This window comes from Molothrus aeneus, chromosome 13 (assembly GCF_037042795.1).
Source record: "Molothrus aeneus isolate 106 chromosome 13, BPBGC_Maene_1.0, whole genome shotgun sequence".
Lineage (NCBI taxonomy): Eukaryota > Metazoa > Chordata > Aves > Passeriformes > Icteridae > Molothrus > Molothrus aeneus.
The window spans coordinates 14106364-14126133 of record NC_089658.1 but is presented as its reverse complement, the minus strand read 5'-3'; the positions used below and the strand labels follow the sequence as shown (position 1 = coordinate 14126133).

General features: G+C 43.3%; 1 protein-coding gene across 2 annotated transcripts in view; it reads right to left on the bottom strand.

The window, feature by feature from the left end:
* Window positions 1-2670: 2670 nt before the first annotated feature.
* SV2B (synaptic vesicle glycoprotein 2B) overlaps window positions 2671-19770 on the bottom strand; it is a 62429-nt gene continuing 45329 nt past the window's right edge. For both annotated transcript variants that reach the window (XM_066558711.1, XM_066558712.1), the window contains exons 3-13: window positions 19462-19642; window positions 18703-18854; window positions 16756-16889; window positions 15924-16013; window positions 13697-13807; window positions 12536-12624; window positions 11654-11818; window positions 9124-9257; window positions 8158-8358; window positions 5443-5602; window positions 2671-4411 (exon numbers count right to left, since the gene is read on the bottom strand). In XM_066558711.1, the coding sequence (XP_066414808.1) occupies window positions 4228-4411; window positions 5443-5602; window positions 8158-8358; window positions 9124-9257; window positions 11654-11818; window positions 12536-12624; window positions 13697-13807; window positions 15924-16013; window positions 16756-16889; window positions 18703-18854; window positions 19462-19642 (1601 nt within the window). In that variant the 3' untranslated portion in view covers window positions 2671-4227. The remainder of the gene's footprint in view (window positions 4412-5442; window positions 5603-8157; window positions 8359-9123; window positions 9258-11653; window positions 11819-12535; window positions 12625-13696; window positions 13808-15923; window positions 16014-16755; window positions 16890-18702; window positions 18855-19461; window positions 19643-19770) is intronic.

Sequence of the window (19770 nt, the reverse complement as noted above, 5' to 3'; positions counted from 1 at the left end):
CAGCATCACTGAAGGACATCAGGATGCCTGAGCACTTCCCAGTGTGCAGAACTTCTGCCAGTGCATGTGGGTTTTCCAAGACTGACCCTCCTCATAGTCCAAAAGATCCAATGCACCACCATTTGTCAGTCCCATAGCATTTCAAGGAATTTCAAAGAGTGATGTTGATATGGGCAAGGAGGGGCTCACCCCACCCAGCACAAGCTGCAGCCACCACCTCTAGGATGTAGCAGAGCCAAAGGCAGCAACAGGAGCTGTCCTGCACAAGTGGAGTAAATAAATCACAATACCACAACCTGTTAAATCAACAGGGAACACAAGGAGGCAGAACTCTTATTGTAACACCACTGGTCTTTAACAATAGTATCAACAGTGCTTGGTGTTCCTATAAAAGCCTGTGTTTGTGTGCTCAGAAATTCAGCAATGGACCTCTCCCACTTCAGTGCTATACAGCTGAAATCACAAAGCCACAGCAGGCCAGTTTGTGTTCCCTAAATTCACCTTCCCCATGCCACAATGTCCCTGGCTGAGTGGCTGTCCTGCTGTGCCACACGTGTGTGAGGAGATCCAGCTGTCCTCTAGAGGAGATCTTTGGGATTTAAGGCAAGTCCCCTGCCTTGGTCCTTCCTCTGGGTCCCCATTGCAGTGAAGTTCACAAATGCATGGAGATGGTGCTGTGCAGAGACCAGCAGGGGAGCTGTGGTCAGCAGGTTTCTCTGTGGATGGTCCAGTGTATCCCAGACAGAGACAGTCACCAGGGCAGATGTGGGCAGGGGAACTGAGGGAGGAGATGTGTTTGCCCTTGAACAGCATGGGCAATGCTGGTTTTACAGCAAAACCTAAGCTGAGCCATCAGAGGAGGTGCCTGAGGAGAAATCTTCCCTTGCTTGAGCTTCAAGGATCTGTGACTGAGGCTAAGCCTAGCAGGTGGCCAAGGCTTGAAACTGAGCCCAAAACAAACCCCAGCCAATGAAGAGGGGGCTGCACCCAGCTGCTGTTTTGCTCTGGAGAGCAGCAGTGTGACACCTACACTGATTTACACCATGGCAAGGACAGCAAATACACACTTTGGGAATATTGACTAAGCCTGTCCCCACTGAGTTGGGTGGGAGATGCCAGACCAGGCGTCACAAATGCAATGCCCGAGCTGGAGCTGCTGCCCTGGATCTCTGTGTCCCTGAAGAAGCAGGACTGTCCAGGACAAGCCATCTCCAGCTCAGCACAGGGCCTGGGCAGGGTCCCCCTATTCCCTCTGCCTTTCAGCTGAGAATAATGGCAATCCATTCAGATCAACCCTAGGTGTGCCTCAGCTGGGTATGGGAGCTCTCCTCAGCTTTTCCTTCCTTCCTTCTCTGCTCGCTGTTGTCCTTTATCTCAGGCCCTCACATGCCAGCTGTGCTGTGTGTTTGCTCTCTCCTGTTGGTCACAAACTCCCTGGTCAAGTCAGGGGTAGGAGCCTTGTCCCAACACATCCAATATCCCTTAGTCCTTAAGTGACTCACCCATGGATTTTAGGGGTGCAAAGAATTTCCAGGTGACATTGACAATGAGATCCCATTACTCTTTACCTTGTCCCAGCTGGTCTGTGAGGTGAAGTTTAGCAGCCTGTGAAAGAGCCATTTTGTAAGGAAGAAAGGTTTCTAATATTGGATAATATTTCCTAATATTACCTTGCCATTTCTATCTCCTCATGATTTCAATTTCTTCCTTCTCTGGAAATTAACAGGGAAGTTTTGCAAAATAAATGATGTCATTAATGTCACTGCAAAATGTCAATGGAGGACACAAACAGGTTTGCTGTGAGTATTGGGTGACATGTAAATAGGAATGCTATGCAAAATAAATATTTAGACAAATAGTTTCTAGCTCCTCAGAGCTGCACAAACGAATAGTCCAGAAAATGAAACAAAATTTCTCCCCCTCTGTCCATTTGCAATGTGGTAATTGGCAAGCACAGCCCAACAAAGTGGATGAAGCCTAAATGTCATGGTGACCTTTTGTGTTAAAATACATATTTAAACTGTTTCTCATCATGCAAAAGGACCAGATATTCTTACAGAAAAAAACTCACATTCTAGTCTGTAATTCTGAACAGAAGCTGTGAACTGCTGCCAAAGGACATAATTACATTCACTCCTACCTTAGAGAAGGAACCTTGCTGTTTTGAAGACAAATAAAATACATAATAATAAAAAAAAGCCTAAGCTACCCATAAAATCAAGAAATGATGCATAATAAGCTCAGCTATTATAGCAGCTTGTGATTTCATCAATTTTATAAACCTCAGAATAAAGGTCAAAAATCTCAAACAGCCCATTGTAGCCTAGCTGATCCATGAGTGTTTATCCCTGATTGACACAATGATAAAAGTGATGCTCATTAGAGGCTTTTGCCTCATTGGCAAGGATTTGCTGCTTGTGATCTACCCCTGCTGTGTCCTTCAGCTGTGTCCCTGTGCAGCCTGGGCTGGCCCTGGTGCCTAAGTGCAAAGGGCTGTGCCTGTGCAGCCAAAGGCAGGGGTGTGAGACATCACTCCTGCAGCACCTCAGCCTAGCTTTGCTTGATTTTCTTAAAAAAAAAAAAAAAAAAGTCACCAAAAAAACCAAAACCAAACAAAAACCGACAAAAGGAGATCCAAGAAAAGGTAAATGAGAAGATCACCAGGAAAAGTACAAAAGAACTTTTTTATGTCACAGAATATCCTGGTTTGACAAATGAGCTGCACTATGTGGTGGTTTCAGATCAATTCTGGTCTGTTGCTGAGTTGTTGAAAGGGTGTAATTAGTGTTATCTCATCCATTGTGAGCACTGGTGTGTTATTGAACAGGGTGTTTTTCCTTCTGGTTTCCCAAGAAAACACACCCTAAAATACACAACTCACTTTGCCTCTAGGTGCAACAGGACTTAACTGGTATGATAAAAAGGGCACAGGAATTTGAGAAATGTTCTCCACAGGATATCAAGCTAAACTGTGCCACTTAATGGGGAATTTAATGTTCTGTACAGTGAAAGCTTGCTGTGTGCATTCCCTGTGTAACAAGTTAAATGGCTTTAAGTAACTGTGCTTACAGTGTTTCAATGAGACCCAAGTATATTAGAAAATCAAGCATCATATTCTTCAAATAATATGGCTAAAATGCTGGTAAATTCACAGTTACCATTCTCTAGGTATTAGGCAAAAATCCCCTATTTACATTGGATAATATGTACACATTTGGTTTGTGGAATGCTCCAATATCATAACAATTTCTCCTCTGTGAAAGCTGTAAGGAAAAAACCCTCTTAATCATTATAGAAATATATATTCCCAGCCAATAATACATTTAAATATTTGGTATCTGGATGTAAAGAGCAAAGTGTCACTAAGTTGATCATGACTTCTGATAATCTTGAATTACTGGGATTTTAGTGTCACTCTTAAAATCCTCTTAAGGGTGCAGAAATTAAAAGTCCTAATTTTAATAGCTGATCACTTCAATGGGTGTATGTAAGTTTGCAAGTAGGTGTAAATACACACACACATATATATATATATAATTATTTAGATATTTCTCTTCCACAGCAAGAAAGTGTCTAGTAATTCCCTGTGCCCAAGTGAAGACAGTAAAGGGCTTTGAAGCTCTGAGTCTTCTGAGATAGCTGAGCACCCACCCTCACATCCTCGATGAATCAGGACTCTCACTCTTCCAGGCGGGTGGAGTGGTAATCCCAAAAACAAGACAGCTGGGGCCAGTGGCCACATCTGCAACTGTTAGCCCTATTGCTGGAGCTCACCTCGAGCAGGTTTGTTACCTGCCCTCCCTGGATGCTCTGTGTGTCTGAGCACAGCTGGATGGCTGGGCAGGGCAGGGTCTCCAGCTGGGCAGGGCAGGAGGGTCGGGTCTGTCCTCCCGTCTGTCCTCCACGCGGGCACAGAGCTGCTGTCTGCCTCTGGTGTCCTTGCAGGGGGATGGACAGGGACAGGGGCACAGGCAGGGTGGAACCCAAGCTCTGCAAGGGGTGTGTGGGGGCTGCATGCACCAGTCGTGGCTGTAATAAAGTCAGGAACGATGGTTTTGTTGAAATCCCTGCGGGTTGTTCTTTGTTCTTCTTCCCCTCTGCCGTCTCGCTTTGAGGTACCGACAGAACAGTGCAGGATGAACGTTTTGGGTTTTCCAGACATGGCTGTTTTGTGTTCTTCTTCTACATCTGCCCCCACCCCCCACAAGCCCCCACAGCCTCTGTTGCTCACATCAGGACCTGTTCTCGAGTCTCTGGCAGGCGCAGAGCCAGCAGGCCACCCCCAACCAGAGCGGAGGAGGCCAGAAGGATGGGAACCACCTTGGTTATCCCTACGAAGGAGGAGAAGATGGAGTTCCCCAGGATGGCACCAAACTTGCAAAGCCCATTGAGGATGCCAAAGGCTGTTGCCCTGTGGGGAGGAAAAGCAGAAAGCAATGGTTGGAAGGCAGGTTCTGGCACAGTTACACAAGGTTTTGGATGGGTAATTTTGTGAATGCTCCCATGTTGCCCAGGCTACGCTTGCAGCAAGTAAAACTGGGTGGAATAAATAAGTAGATAAATAGATGCAGCTGGTTTTTGTGTCTGTGTGAATGAGGAGAATGTCTGTGTGCACCCATTTCTTCTCATCTCACCTTCTTCCTAGAGTGACCCACTCTAGGGGCCTTGAGTGGCCCATTCTGTCAGCCTCTGCCCTCCCTAAAGACAGCAGGACAAAATCTGCTCTAGATCTCCTCAAAGCCCTTCCAAGGGCTGCCTGGACTGGATTGTCACCAGAGAAGCAACCACAGCTCTCCTCTAAATTCTGTTTCACTCAGCAGCTAAAATCCCACTACTTTTAATGTACAATCTCTCTCCTTCATTTCTGACTTGCCCCAAGAGTCTGAAAAAGGCAAAAAGGATCTTATAATGATGTAAGGAAAGACTTAATCTGCAGGACATTGTCCTGAAGTCTCCTGCGCTTCCCCAGGTCCCTAATCACTCTGTGTACATGGCTTTCTCCAGGTTTTGGGTGGGAGGGCTGCCCCAGTGATGAGTCATGACAAGAGGATGGGGATGCAGTGTGAGAGGCCAAATTTCCATGCACATCCATGGAAATGACAGAGTGCTTCTTTCATTTGGAGGTTTAGAACTAGTTGATCTTTAAGGTCCCTTCCAACTCAAACCATTCTGTGATATCATGGTTCTATGATTCTTTGAATTATCAGCCCATAATTTCCATATGTCCACATGATCCCTGTGTTCAACCTGCCACGCATGCAGAATTATGCTTGCAAATGTCTGTTCTGAGCCAGCATTACACAGCCCTGACGGACTGGTGAAAGTGAAATAAATAAAAATATACAGCTCCCCCACCTGCGTGTCTCTAGGGCAGCTTTTTTTTGCTGGGAACCAAGAGGACTAGGCAGAGGGTGGGGATTAAGGGAGACGTGTTCTGAGCACCTTTTGTCGGTGGGGTAGAGCTCCACGGTGATGACATCCAGGGCGTTCCAGGCGGCGATGCTGGCCCCGCAGAAGAGGCACTGCCAGCCGATCATCGCCGACTCGCTGTTCCCGAAGAACAGGAAGAAGCAGCACACGGCTGAGATCAGCATCGAGCCGCCTGCAGGGGGGGAAACCAACAGAAAAACACTGCCACAGCTTGTTGCCTGGTTGTGCTCTTCCCCTGTCCACAGCTTGTGGAAATCAGCCTGAGTTTTTAAGATTTTCTAAGCCTTCTGATGTCTGCGTTCTTGTAGCAAACTTTCTCGCACGCTTTCTGTAAATAGCTTATTGTTTTGCATTCTTTTATTCTCTTCAAATTTGATAGACTGTTGGTTTGTCCAGTGTCATTGGAGAGGTGACACTTTCACCCTCCAATCCACTGTCACTTTTAGAAAACTATAAATGTTAAAGTCAGAAAATAAACTTCCCTTTTCTTCACCTTGAGAGCAGCAGTGTGTGCGCTCGTGTTGTTTCGTGTCCTATAGCGACAACAGCTGAGCAAATACATTTATTAAAGATGGCTTTCAAGTGATGGCATTTCATCCCAATAAGTATTAAATCTGTGAGGATCCAAAAACACCTTGATGCCACCTATCTGCCATTCTCTGATGCTGGAAGCCAGCCTGGAAACGTTCTCAATGTCCACCTGATCTCGCTGATAGTTCTGCTCTACAAAGACTGTGAAGACAGGCTTTTCCAGGCAGGCTTCCAGCATCTCAGACTTCCAGACGGACCCAGGAAGAGAAGAGGCAAGTAAACATGAAAGTCAATGAGGAGCAAGCATCATTGTGAAGGTTTTTCAACTTGAGTTTCAAGTGATAAGCTTGTGCATTTCATATCGTATCACTTGACACATTTCTAGTCCCAATTAGGATAACTTACAGTCACTTGTATGAAGCACTTGAGGTCTCTTTTAATTATAAGAACATCATTAGATTTCATGGCACATTTGCACAGGAGCCATAATTTTATGAACATCACCGAGGGAGAAAGTGAGAGCATTCATGCTCAGTTAGGCACAGTTCAGATTCAGAAATATTAATAGCTACATCACTGCTTTCTACCCCATTGGGAATTTTCAACTGAAAGACGAAATTTGGGAAAAATTAAACTATTTTTCACCAGAAAGTTCTGTTATCGCTGAAAAATCTCCATTTATTACCAGGAAAGCAAACAATTTTCTCTGTTGTTTGGTGTTTTTGGAGTCAATTTAGCGCCATCCAAAATTATTTGGATGCTGAAGTTTAACTAAAGTGCTTCAATTTGGACATTTTGTTGCATCATGCAGTGGCCTGCCTATGAAAAGCTGCTGTGCAGGACTCCTTTTCCACTTCTCCTCCATAGTACAAGACCAGACCACATCCTCACAGTGTGGTGTGGATATTCCCCCTGCTGCAAAAGCCCAGCCCAGCACTGGTGAGGGCACCAAGAGATCTGCTGTTTTGTACAAGATAAAGTTTGGCAGGTCGTGATAAAAATGAATTGAAACCCCAGCAAGGCACATAACACAAAGGAGAAATTCAGTTTTCCTGTTAGGCTGACCAGAAATAATATGTTCCTCAGAGTGATACAGGTGGGATGCCAGAAGGCTCTTTCAATTGGAAATTCCATAGTGAAGCATTTCAGCATGTCATTACTAATTTTTGTCCCGTTCTCTTCTTTTTGCAGGAGAAATAAGCATTTAGGGCTGCAGCTGTCATCTCAATTCCAGATAAAAATGCTGAAACACTGACATGTTTGCAGGATGGACAATCTGATTCTCATTCAGCTTTCTCTAGTTTATTTCTCACAGACCCTCTGGTTTGTTTGTGCCTTTTTCAAATTCACCACATGAATGCTCATTTTCCCTCAGTGTAAATTCCTGAGACACTCATCTTGCTCTAATTTAACCTGTCTGAAGGTGAGGCTGAGCTAAACCTTTTCTCTGTTCTCAGAGGAGAGAGAAGAGCTCAAGAGAGTGATTCATCCCTTACCCCTGAGCCACATCCCTGATTTTATTACCTTCCTGTGGCTGTCCCTCAGGGCATGATTCCCATATCATGGGATGAGAGCAAGCTCTGAACCCTGGAGGCTGCAGCACCAACAATTCCCAAAGTATTCATGAAGCTGATAAGGTGATAACTTGATAACTTATTTTCATGATGCTAAAGTGGGCTCCTTTCTTGGCTGTGACATGGTCAGTTAATTTACCATATGGTCTCTGAAGCTGCTTGTGCAATCATTTGAAAATCAGATAAAAAAACAAAAGAGGAAACTCCTAGGCTGTCAAGCTGCCACATCAAATAACCTTTGTGAATATTCATTGCTACAAGCAACATGTTCATTTATTTATACAGAGGCTTTGGACTTCAGCAGCAACTCAACAGGATCAAGAGCTACTTTTTTAGCTCTGACCCTGATTTGCTGAACACTGCAAAAACATGCAGGATTTGACACAAAAGGCAAAATAAATTAAAAAAAAAAATGTTACAGACACACAGAAAAGCAGGGTGAGGAGGCAGGGAATTGGTCACTTACTGCCCTGGATCACCTGCCTGACCCTCTAGTCTTTATCCTTCTGCTCCTTTTGTTTTGGGGATGGCTCATTCCCAGCAGAGCCATGCCAGTGTGCAGACACACTGAGCAGGGCTGAGCTCCACCCTGTCCTTCCCCATCACCACCATCCCCACTCACCAATCATCTTTATCCTCCCGATTTTGTCCATGAGCAGAGCAGAGATGATGTTGCCTGGCAGCACAGACAGGCTGCCCAGGAAGCTGACCAGGTAGATCAGGAAATCATTGTCCTCCTCAAAGTCGATGTGGCAGCCTTCCTTCTCCTTCATGAAGGTGCTGTTGATGAGCCTGCAGTTGATGAATTTGTGCTCATAGAGATCTGTGAGGGAAAGAGGCAAAGGCTTGACCCTGCTTGGCTGAACTCCCATACAACAGCAAGGACCAAACCAAAGACCCCAGAGAAGTTTCTCATCCAATGGAAATGGCCAGGGAGCATTTATTTCAGTGAAAATTTATTAGAGTGGCAAACTCTAGCTGAGTCTTTGGCTCCTGGCAGATGCAAGCTCTTACACTCCTTTTATTTTTGGAGTCACCTGAACCAGCATCCCCATGCCACAAGGACAGGGCAATGCAGGCTTTGGTTCTCATAGCATTACCATTTGTTCTTTATTAGAGTAGAAGTTAAGAGCTTTTTTTTTGTATAAATTAGTGACTTTTTAAAGTGAATTTTATTAGTGACTTTTGATATAAATTAGTGACTTATTTTACTGATGATGATCTTCAACTGCCGGTGGCTTGAAATTATATTTTAAGCCAGTTTTACTGAGTAGAGCTGTAAAGTGCTGAGAATTTTGCCATCACTTTAACCTGCCTGAGCACAGAATTTTGCATTTCCCATACAGCACCCAAAGACAACAGAAGCCATGGGATCAAAATCTCTGATGGAGCCACCTGAGGTCACCTTCCAAATGCATCACACTCTTTTCCTCCAGCATCACTCTCATTATCCAGCACACACTCAAACACACAGATCCCTACCATCCTTTCTCCCAGAAAGCAGATAAAATAGTTCTAATAAAATAGTTTTCTGATAAAGAAAAAGTTCCTAGTTACAGAGATGACACCACAGCAGGAATCCCATTACCGGTGTTATAAAAGACAGTAGAGATGATGGTGCAGTTTTCAAAGAAGGTCTCACTGGATCTCACATCTTCAAAGTAGCAATCCTCAAATAATGAATCCTCAAATCTCACTTCCTTGAATTTCATGCCAATAAATCTGTGGGGCAGGAAACAGAACTTCACTCTGTGCTTTAAGATAATTTCTACACTGTATAGTGTGCAGTGGCTGTTTCATGAGACAGAGCACTAATTCTAATTTCTAGTGTCATTTACAGAAAAGATGTTGCTTGAATATATAACTCACTCCAGGTCCTTCCGTGTTTTACTAGGAGGGAAGGGTCTGAAGAGTATTTTTTTGAGAAGAGACATGGATCTTTTAGGATTTGTGCAGTTTTTCTATTCCTCAAAATAATCACATCTGAGAAAATGCACTTCTAAAGCTGAGGGGACACAAATCCTCTCGTGTTCAGTCCTAATCTGTCTGAAAATGACAGAATTTCACTCAATGCAAGGTATTTCCTTCATGGGCTGACCTTGCTGCCTTCCTTAGTCTCCCCCTTCCTCCATCATAAATAAAACCAGACATTATCAAGAGCCAGTTGAGCCATTTGGTGAAAGGTTTCTGACAGTTGTTTAAACTCAAAGTGATTTTTAAAGTGAAAATGCAGCAGGGATTCTGGAGAGAATGGGGAGATAATCTGAGTTCTGCTTGTAACCATCTCTGTTTGAGGTTTATTACTTACCATGTAATGAAAACAGATTTCACTAAAAATAATAAACTGTGTCAGGTGATTGATTTCTCCTCTGATGGGAAGTGTGACATGTCTGACCTGGCTGCCTGAAGGATGACACAATATTGATTTACCTGTGAGGTTTTGCAGGAACACTGAGAAGATGTATTAGGTAATGCACAGACATGTTTAGAGGCTGTAAAGAGCTATTAAGAACAAGCATTATTGCTCCAGTTAAAGAGGCCATGACTGTCACCAGATGAAAAAAGCCTTCTAACATATACTCTGCAGCTTAATTGAGTTGAGCACTTTTAACACAGCGTAACATCATGGTTGTTTACACCTTTAAATGAGCACTGCAGGGCTTCTTGACTGAGCCTAATAACAGAAATTATTAATGCACAAAATACCATGAGAAGATTATTCAAGTGTTTTGCTCCATGTAGAGGGTCTCACAGGTTACAGCAAAACTTAAGCTGTTCTGCATTTTCTCAGTGATGTATTTACTTGTAATGTATTTACTCCTAAAGGCTGTTCAAACCCATTTTCCCTCCTGCAGTTTGCTTTCTTAACATCCAACTTTAGAAGACTCACAGAGCAATGTCCTGGTGATCCATGGAGTTTTAGCTCACAGCCAAGGGCTGCAGAGCAAACACAGCTGTAAACCATTCTGAGATAATTTCTGGGCATTACTGCAATTTAGCTTGATGAGGTTTTGAGTATTTGAAATGGAGAGGGCCAAGGTGGGAGAATAGTGATTTACATCACAGTTTTATGTCTTCATCCAGCCAGGTGCTGAGTATCCTTAATTCTCAATGAGGTTAGTGAAAATTCCACACCTCCTGTAGGCATAAGAAAAATGTCCCCAATTCCTAAATTTGACCAACATACACTTCTAACCACTTTCTTTTGGGGAACAGGAATTGTGGGGCTAGGTTTGCATCATCAAGCTCAGCTCCTTGTTGCAGGGAAGGTGTATGGAAGGACATGAGGACACATGTTGGGGTCCCTCACCAAATATATAAAATATATAGCAAGAAAATGGTTTCTGAGGGGATTGGAACAACCTGGCTGAACAATGGGATGTGGTTTCAGCTGTGAAGATTAAAACAATGAGTGTTTTGTGTAACATTGAACATGGGGAGGAGCTCCTTCCAGCAAGGCAGCTGGAGCAGCATTCTGTTAGGTCTGCCTGGGGCAATGAAATCACAGAAATTACAGAGGGATATTTTTCCTTTTTATTGGGATTTCTTTTTTATTGGGATTTTATTGGGATTTTGAATAGTAGTAATGGAATGACCAGGATTTACACTGCTGTGGAACATAGAGTGGTTGGGGTCCAGGCTGGATGCAGAAGAAAAAACAAGGCCAGCCAGCCCAAATAGGAGGAAAAAGGGAAGGAAAGCAATGGAAGAAACAGCTTTTTATTTTGGAACTACAGCAGCAAGTTCATTACCAGTGGCTGCCCAAGCCCAGTAGATGTCAGTGTGGGCTAAAGAAAAAGAAGTCACCTCTGCATGCAGGGCTGCCCAGCACGGCCAGGTGGGCACTTGCTGCCCTGATCCCAACACAGGGCTGCTGGAAGCAGGACGACCCACAGGCATCCCCTGGGTTCTGCAGAAGCCAGTGACAGAGGCAAAGTAGGTGGAAAAAAAGGATTAAAATTAAATTTTGTCTCTCAAAAACTGCCTCTGGGACTTGAGAGATTTAGAGGGACCAAAAGAAAAACGGAGAAGTTCAAGTTGATGGAAAATGGAAAAGAAAGAGCTTTCTAGAAATTTATTTCAGTTTGAAAACATCAAAGCAAATTCTGTTCACTTACTTGTCATTCCTGTATTCTCCATTTCTATGGATCTGGTTTTCCAGGGTGAAATTAAAGGTGAAATGGGACACTTCTTCCTCATCAAAGATCTTCACCCGGGATTCATATGCCTCGTCTTGGAAATAGCGGATCATGTCAGGGAACCAGACAATAAGGCCATAGTAACTGCAGCAGGGTTGGGAGACACATCAGGACACAAGATTCTTCCAAAGACCCACTTCACAGCTTGTAAACTTGTTAAACTCTGAATGTGATGCATGTCTGACACAAATCCTTGCTCAGTTCCGACACAGGACTGAGCAAAGTATTTTTGTGCTCTAAGCACCCTGCTGATCTCAGAAGAATGTTGGTCCATTCTCCTTCACTTGAAGCAGGACAATTCATTTCAGTTCCCCTTGGCTGGGGAATACAGAAATGTGCAAACTGTGTTACCCATTAAATTAGCAGAGAATAAACAAATTGGGCTGATTTCTGTAAGTGTGCAATTCAAGTGAGAGTTAAACAAAATTTACAGGTAGTTTAGATTTAGACTCCCCTGAGTGGTTTTGATCTAGACTAAGGAACAGCTGAGAGTCTGGTAGGGTTGTGTCTTTTTTTGTGTGTGTGGACAAGATCAAATAAAAGATCTAAAGGTGAGAAAGTCAATCTATTACTGTGCTACCAACCACTTCTCAAGTCCTGATTTGTTCAAAGCACCTTGTACTTCATATAAAGCAGTCAGATTGATCAATATTTGTAGGAGAGCAAGGCTTAGTTCACAAAGACTCTTTAAAATAAGACCAGGATTAATTTTGTAATAGTTTATTTACATGTGTAAATAACTATTCAGACTCTGAATAATGCTTTAGTTTCCTGAAAAATATAAAGAAGTATCTTCCTTACCTTAAGGCCATTGTAAACCAAACCACAGCCAGCATCAGTGTGTTCATCCTGTACTGGGCTGTTAAACAATATAGCACATTGTCCCAGACCTACAAATCCAAAAGAAGGAATTAGCTGCCAGGACACTCCAGCAGACACTTGACAGCTTAATTTCTGAGTGCATCATAAACTTCATGTCAGAAAAATGGGTTCATTAGAGGAAGGTCAGATGTGTGGCTTATATTCAGTGTTTTTTCAAAATTATATTTATTGAGTAAGTGGCTCACAAAAATCACTTATTCAGCTCAGTGCCAGAGTACTTGATCTGAGCCCTCTGTAATGAGCTGGAGTGCATGATCAGGGCTGGGTATGAGGCAGTGTCTCTCTTAGGTTATATCACCAAATGTGGATATGAGATTGTTCTCAGACCCTCTGACAACTTTATCTTTTCAAATATATGTATGGTGTCAGGAGTGCTTTCAAACTGAGATCAAAAGCTCTCTGAAGAGCAAAAGCCCAAACACAGCTGGCACTTTAGGAGGTATAAGATGAAATCAGGTAGGGATGAAGCCAAGCAGGAGGCAAACCAAGATCTGCTCTTGACTCATTGCAGAAAATGCTATCAAGAACATGAGGGGATGCAACTCCTCAACCTCTTATCTTGACACAAGTATAGTGATAGTGTAGCACCTGCATTGCTATTAAGAAGAACTTTCCTTTATTTTCAGCTCATCCTTCAAGACTAGAAGTTTTACAAGGCTTCCACAGTCCTACATGGGCATTAGGTGAGCAGTATAGCAGGTGTGAAAGGTTAAACTAACCCAGGAGACAATACAATATTCTTAGAAACTTGGTCTCAGCAGGAACAAAGAGCAAGCACTTTCTGCCTCCACTGCAGGTGGTAATTCCACTTAAAGCTTGGGGAGAGAAAATCAATATTTATCTGCTCAGGAGGAGAGCCAAGTGCTTGGGGCTGTGGCTGCTCCTGGAAGCTCTGCACTGCTGGATGGCAGTGATGCTCACAGGGGCATTTTGGGGCCTGGCTGGCAGCATGGCACTCAGATTAGAGCTCTTTGCAAAAACCAGAACATTTTCTGAGATGGGAGTCAGGGTTTCAAGATACAATGACCTGAAGCAAGGAGGCACTGGAGCACTGTGTGAAGTTTTTTTTCTTCTCTTTACCTGTTTTAAAGTAGTTGTGATTCTGACCAGCCATCGCTGGTACCAGGTCCCCGTTGAGCTCTGGATTTCAATAAATTCGTCTACTTGCTTTGGAGTTTTGATATAGGAAACCTGGAGGGAAAAAAAAAAAAGAGGAAAAAAATTGGACTGCAGTCTCTAGAATTGATCTTGGGTGGATTTAAATTCCACTGTTTTCTGGGCAATGTTTCTACCTAATAACCCATATTATTTTTTCCTTGAAAGTTAGCATTACCAATTGAGCTCATTGATTTAATTACAGCAAGAGACTATTAACAGAAATAAGCCTTGCTTCCTTCTTTTCATCTATCCCTTCATCCTCTCTCTCTCTCTTCTTCCATGAAATATTTTAAGTACATCATGTCCGCTTCAATCTTACATTTGCTGGCTAATGTTCCTGTATACTACCTTATTTCTCTATCTTCAGATTCCCACTACAAATCAGGACTCACAAAGTATAGTAAAAATTATCTCCAAGATCAGCCACTTGTACCCAGACTGTGTCCTCAGGATTTCATTCTTCTGAGACAACTAGCAGGAACATTTGTCATTCAACATCTTTTAAATACCACTGACAGAACTTCTATGACAAATGAATGTGTAGATGGGAATCTTTGCAGCTGAAAATGTATCCTGCCATCAAGTGAGCCCACACAATGCAGCCAGTTTGCTTCACCAAAAGAATCTGAATTTTCACTGCTGAATACCTGAACTGGACTGCTCAGTAAAACTTACAAATGGATCCCAGTAAATATTTGCTTAGTAAATTTAATTGAAGGACATATTCAAGGCAAACAGAACTGTTTGTAAACACACGGAGGAGGCAAAAATCTGCTGAATAAATTTCTGAGTGTGAATGAGCGCCTTGGCTCAGCTCTGGAGTCTCCACATTCCTCTTCCTGGCACCGATTAAATGTCAGATCTGGGAGCTGTCCCGTACAGGCTGACTCACCACAAACTGACAGCTTCTGGCCTGTCAGAAAAGCACAAACCCTGACAGTTTGTGCCACACCAGGAGCAGTGATCAGCCTCCTGTGCCAGTGGGTGTCAGTACATCTCGGCTCAGCCTCGAGGTGCGACACCGAGCTCAGCTCCTCCACTGCAGTCATGGCTCTGTGGCACGGAGTAACCAGCACTAATGGGGGCTGTACAGCAGCTCCTTCATTCTCCTACTCAGCTCAGACTCTCATAGTGCCCTATTTTGTGAGATATATATATATATATATATATTTATATATATTTATATTTGAGGTTCATTTCCCAGCTCAGCGTTACAGCAAAGCCGGTGGTGGATTTGAAGAAAACCACTTCTCACCTTTGCTATCAGGGCTGGCATTACTCAAATGGTTGGTAGCCTAAAAATAACACATGCTCATTAAGATCCTACATGAACCTGCATGCAGTTGTCATGCTCAGATATGAAATTTTATTTTCCTTGAAGGATCACTCCCAAGGGGCACAGTCTCCTGACCACCCTTCTGAACACGGAGTGTTGCTTTCCTTCTTGATCAAAAATACATGTTTCACCCACAAGTGTATCTCCTTTTTTTCCATCCTTTAAAAGCATGTGTGCTCTCATCTTTAAAAGAATAAATCAAGAGTTCTTCCCTGGATGGCTCACCAGGATTTTAACACTGAATTATAGTAATTTGCAGCTAACCCCAGCATAAACCTTTCCTCTGATTTTACTGTTAACGACTCTGCTGGTGTGACCTTTTTCACAACAAGCAGCAGGCCAATGAGTAATAGCCACTCATCCCACTTTCCCGTGGAGAGATTGAAGACTGGATATGAGGCAGGTGGAGTTTGGAAAGCTCATTAGAAAGTACGTGAAGTTTAATCAGACTTTGATTAGAAGCCAGAATGGAGAAAGGAGTGACTCAGCTCTCCCACATGGCTAATATGTCTCTTATTTTGTTTTAGTCTCTTAGAGCAAGCTAATTAAACACGTGCATAATTGAGAAATCACTGGTCTAAAGGATGTAGAGTAACATCAGGAATGAAGAGTACTTTCTGCAATTGAAAGACTTGACTAATTCTTGGAAAAACAGACTGGCATCTAAGTTTAAGCCCACAAAATGTTTCTCACAGTCCTTTTTCTGGGGGAGGGATTACATTGAAAGAGTCCCGAGGAGAAATAAAGTCATGCTGTGCTGCACTAAGGAGGGTATGTCCAGCTTTTCTTAAGCAATGCCTTTGCTCAACTCACCGTAAACACCCTCTCTGGCTCGCCCTTGGCCCTCATGTTGGTGTCATGGACTTGTTTGAGAATCATCCAAGCTTCATCATGTTTACCAATCTGAAAACACCAAAGAGAAGGAAAGCAAGTGTTCAAGCTCCCAGCTCTGTAATTTATCAAAGCACAGAGAGAAAGCAATTCTAGAGGTCCAGCATAGTAGAGAAGCACACAGACAGCCTGGGCTGCATGAAACCTGAAGAGCTGAAGGCATGGTTGATATTCACAGAGTGCAGCATCTCTGTGCTGGAGAAAGGAATTGTCTTAAAACTGCCTGAGGTAGAAAAGGGGTCAGGGATAGAACTTTAAAAACAGGTGAAAGGAGAGGAGATGGATGAGGAGAACTGGACTCTCATCCCAACTCTGCTAAACACTTGCAGGCTTGAACTATGTATTGCTACATTTCCCATCCTTGAAGTGGAGATACAGAAACTTGCTTAAGATTTCTGAGCTTTAAGTATTTTACTCGGTGAAATGTACTTTACCCTTTGCTCTACCACCAGGATTCAGCAGTTCCATGCCCAAACTCTGTGAGATGTTTTCAAAGTGCCTTGGTTGGACAGATAAAATTCCCCTCTCTGTTACCTTCCTTCTGTACCCCACCTGGCAGTGACACACTAATCATCAGTGACTGACCCCACAGTCTGCAACCTTTGGGGTTCAAGCAGTCTGTGGAGCTGGTTTAGACACACAGGAGTGGCTTTGCCTCTGAGCTTGTGCTCTGTGTGCTTGATGGGACAAAGACAGACAGTGACACATTAGGGACCTGCCATCCTCTGCAGATATCAGAGATGAATCACCTTACCTCCAGCAAAAACCGTGGGCTCTCGGGCATGAATTTCAGCGCCACCAGGGAGGCGATACAGGGCAGAGCACACACCAGCACAAAGACTCTCCAGCTGTGGAAGTGGTACTTGGTTCCCATACTGAACCCCCAGCCTGGAAACAGCAAGAGCCAACAAGTGAAAATACTGAGCAGGAGTTGTGAGTTTTTCTCTGCTCAGAACTTTGCAGCTCTGTATGACATGAGGACAGGTTGAAGGTTTTCTATTCTTAGTACTGGAGGCTGGTGCTCAGTGGATAGCAGCAAGTTCATGACAGAAATTGGAGCATGCTCAGGCTCTGCCTTTTAAAAACCTTCTTTTATCTTTGAGTTTAGAAATCACCCAGTGATAGGAACAGCTCAGAGCAGCTATAGGCAAGTAAGGCTGGAAAATGGTACAGGAATAAGGGCGATAATTGATCACTTCTCAGTGAAGGTTTACAAAGGTTAAATCTCTGATCTGAGAGGCACTTTAGAGACAGCTTCTTTCCATCTCCTACATCACATATGTATTTCACATTTCATGGAAGTGAGTAAGAAAAGCAAGTTTATTTTTTTCCCAGACCTACAAAACCTGAGCTGGGGTTCAAACTTAAAAACATCAAAATCCTTATCCTGCATTTGAGATACCCCTTCTCCTGCTTTTTTCCTGGTGTTTGACCAAGTTAGGTATTCCCCTGCTAAGAACTGGAAAGTACAGCCTCATTCTCTTACATTGCTCCATTCACTCTCCCTAGGCTCAAATCTAATAAGGAGTGTTAAAATAATTTTTTTCTATAATAATTTTATTCACGTAATAAGGAAATCATCAAACAATGGGTTTTGTAGAAGTCTCATCTGGGCCTGTCATGGTGTTCTAATGATTTCACAAAGTTCCAAAAGAGTAGGTGGAACACTGGAAATCAAAAAAGAAGCTACAAAAACACAATATCAAAAAGTCATCTGAAAAATAACTGTAATGTAAATATCTAAGGGTTTTTAAAAGCAAATGTTGTTGCAGGTAATAGAATTATTTCTACCTGAAATCACTACAGTAAGTTTACCTATTTTTTCCAGCAGCCTCTGTCATGTCAATCAAAAGCATGAATATTTCTTTATACTGAATGTGCTTTAAATATGCTAAAAATGAAATGATGGATAGGTAAATGTTAGTGGTTTCCTTTGTGGGTTTTGTGAACTGTCCTACTTTCCTCAAACAGGATTTTGCAAACAGCTGGTGTCACTGAATACTGGGGGAATTAATCTTTTCCAGTAGATATTTGCTTCTGGTGTTTTCCTAAATTATATATACAAGTTACAAGGAATTCCATGTGATATGCAGACTTTTGCTTTTCAGAGCAAAAGTAAATTTCAGTTTACAGCCCTCTACTTTTTTATTCCCACTTCCAGCTGAGGGCAGGGAACCCATTCCACTCCTGCATCCATTTAGGTGAAGTCAGAAGTGACTTCAGCCCATTATATGCTGGGCAGATTTGTCACAGGTACACAGCCCTGACAGTGTGGACACGGCTAAGGGAAAGCACATGTGCTGTGCTCACTGCTGTCATTCACGGCATCCAGCAATTCCCTGATTAAAGTTGGTTATTTTTGATAACTGGATCAATTTTTGCAACATAATCACAGTCAATTTTTTTCCCCGAATGAGCTGACATTTAGATTAAGAGCTCAGGCTTCAGTAGTGTAATTCAAGGGATGTATTTGAGACTTTAGACGGAAAGCAACCCCATCCAGTCCTATCTACAGCCTCAGTATCCATCAGTCAATCGTGCAATCAATCTATGAGACCTTCTGTGAGCACTTCAGGTATCTATTATTTTCACTGCTATTTGTGCTGGGATGTGTAAGAACTGTCATTATCTATGCAAGGGTTTGGGGTGGTGTAGTGGTGCAGGAATGTGGTGGTGTAGAAATTCAAAAGCAACAAATTACCGTAATGTGGGATGATGCTCCAAGCCATTGCTGAAGCATAAATGCCACCAATCATCCAGAACATGCAAAGCCAGCTCAGGTGTTCCCCTCTCTTCTCACGGGACAGGAATTCAGAGAAATAGGCAAACACGATGGGGAGGGTGCCCCCAATACTGAGGAGAAAAAACAGCACATGAGAAAAATGAGAGTCAGCTTCAATGTGTTTGTGGTTAGGATTGCATGTTTAATGAGGGAAGGTCACACTCACAGATGGGCTGCTCAGAAGTGAGACTTGGAGGAAAAATGCAAATCTCTCTTTGGCTGGACTGGCTTTAGACGTCAAAAAATGTACAAGATCCTTCTCATGCTCTAAAAGCTGAATTTTCTGTAGTTTGTATAAACCCAGAGTAATACCCTGCTCTTTGCTTAAACATCTCTTGTTATTTCATAATCACTCATTTTAGGGAGGCAAAATACTGGCAGCCAGTGGGAACTGCTGAGGATCTCATTGGAGGCCTTGGAGGTGGGCATTTTTCAATCTCACCCACATTTCTGCACAATTTGGGCAGTACCAGAAGAACATCAATGACCAAACTTTCCCACCATTACAGCTCTACTGGTCAAGAGTGAGGTAACACAGCCACATGTCCCAAATGGCAATGCCATCCTGGCTGGGCACCAGGAATGCATCTCCTGAGCACCTTTCCTTGTCCCACCCCACACAGCCCCACTGCCCAGCTGTGCTGGGGCTGCCCCAGGCCAGATTCACCAGGTACCCACCCGAGGCCTGAGATAAGGCGGCAGAAGAGGAAGAATCCGTATCCCTGGACGAAGGAGGAGAGGAACGCAAAGGCAGCATTGATTGCAAGTGATATGATGAGGCATTGCTTTCTTCCCAGTTTGTCAGCGAGGCCACCCAGCAAGACAGCCCCCACCATCATTCCTAAGTAGACTATCAAGCCTGGAAGGGAGAGAGACAGTCAGCTTGTTAACAGGGTGGAAATAGTACACAGTGTAGAAGCAAATTTGAAAGTGCTCCTGTGGCAGCTGAAGTCATCCTGGCACTCTGTGCAATAGAGATACTCCTAA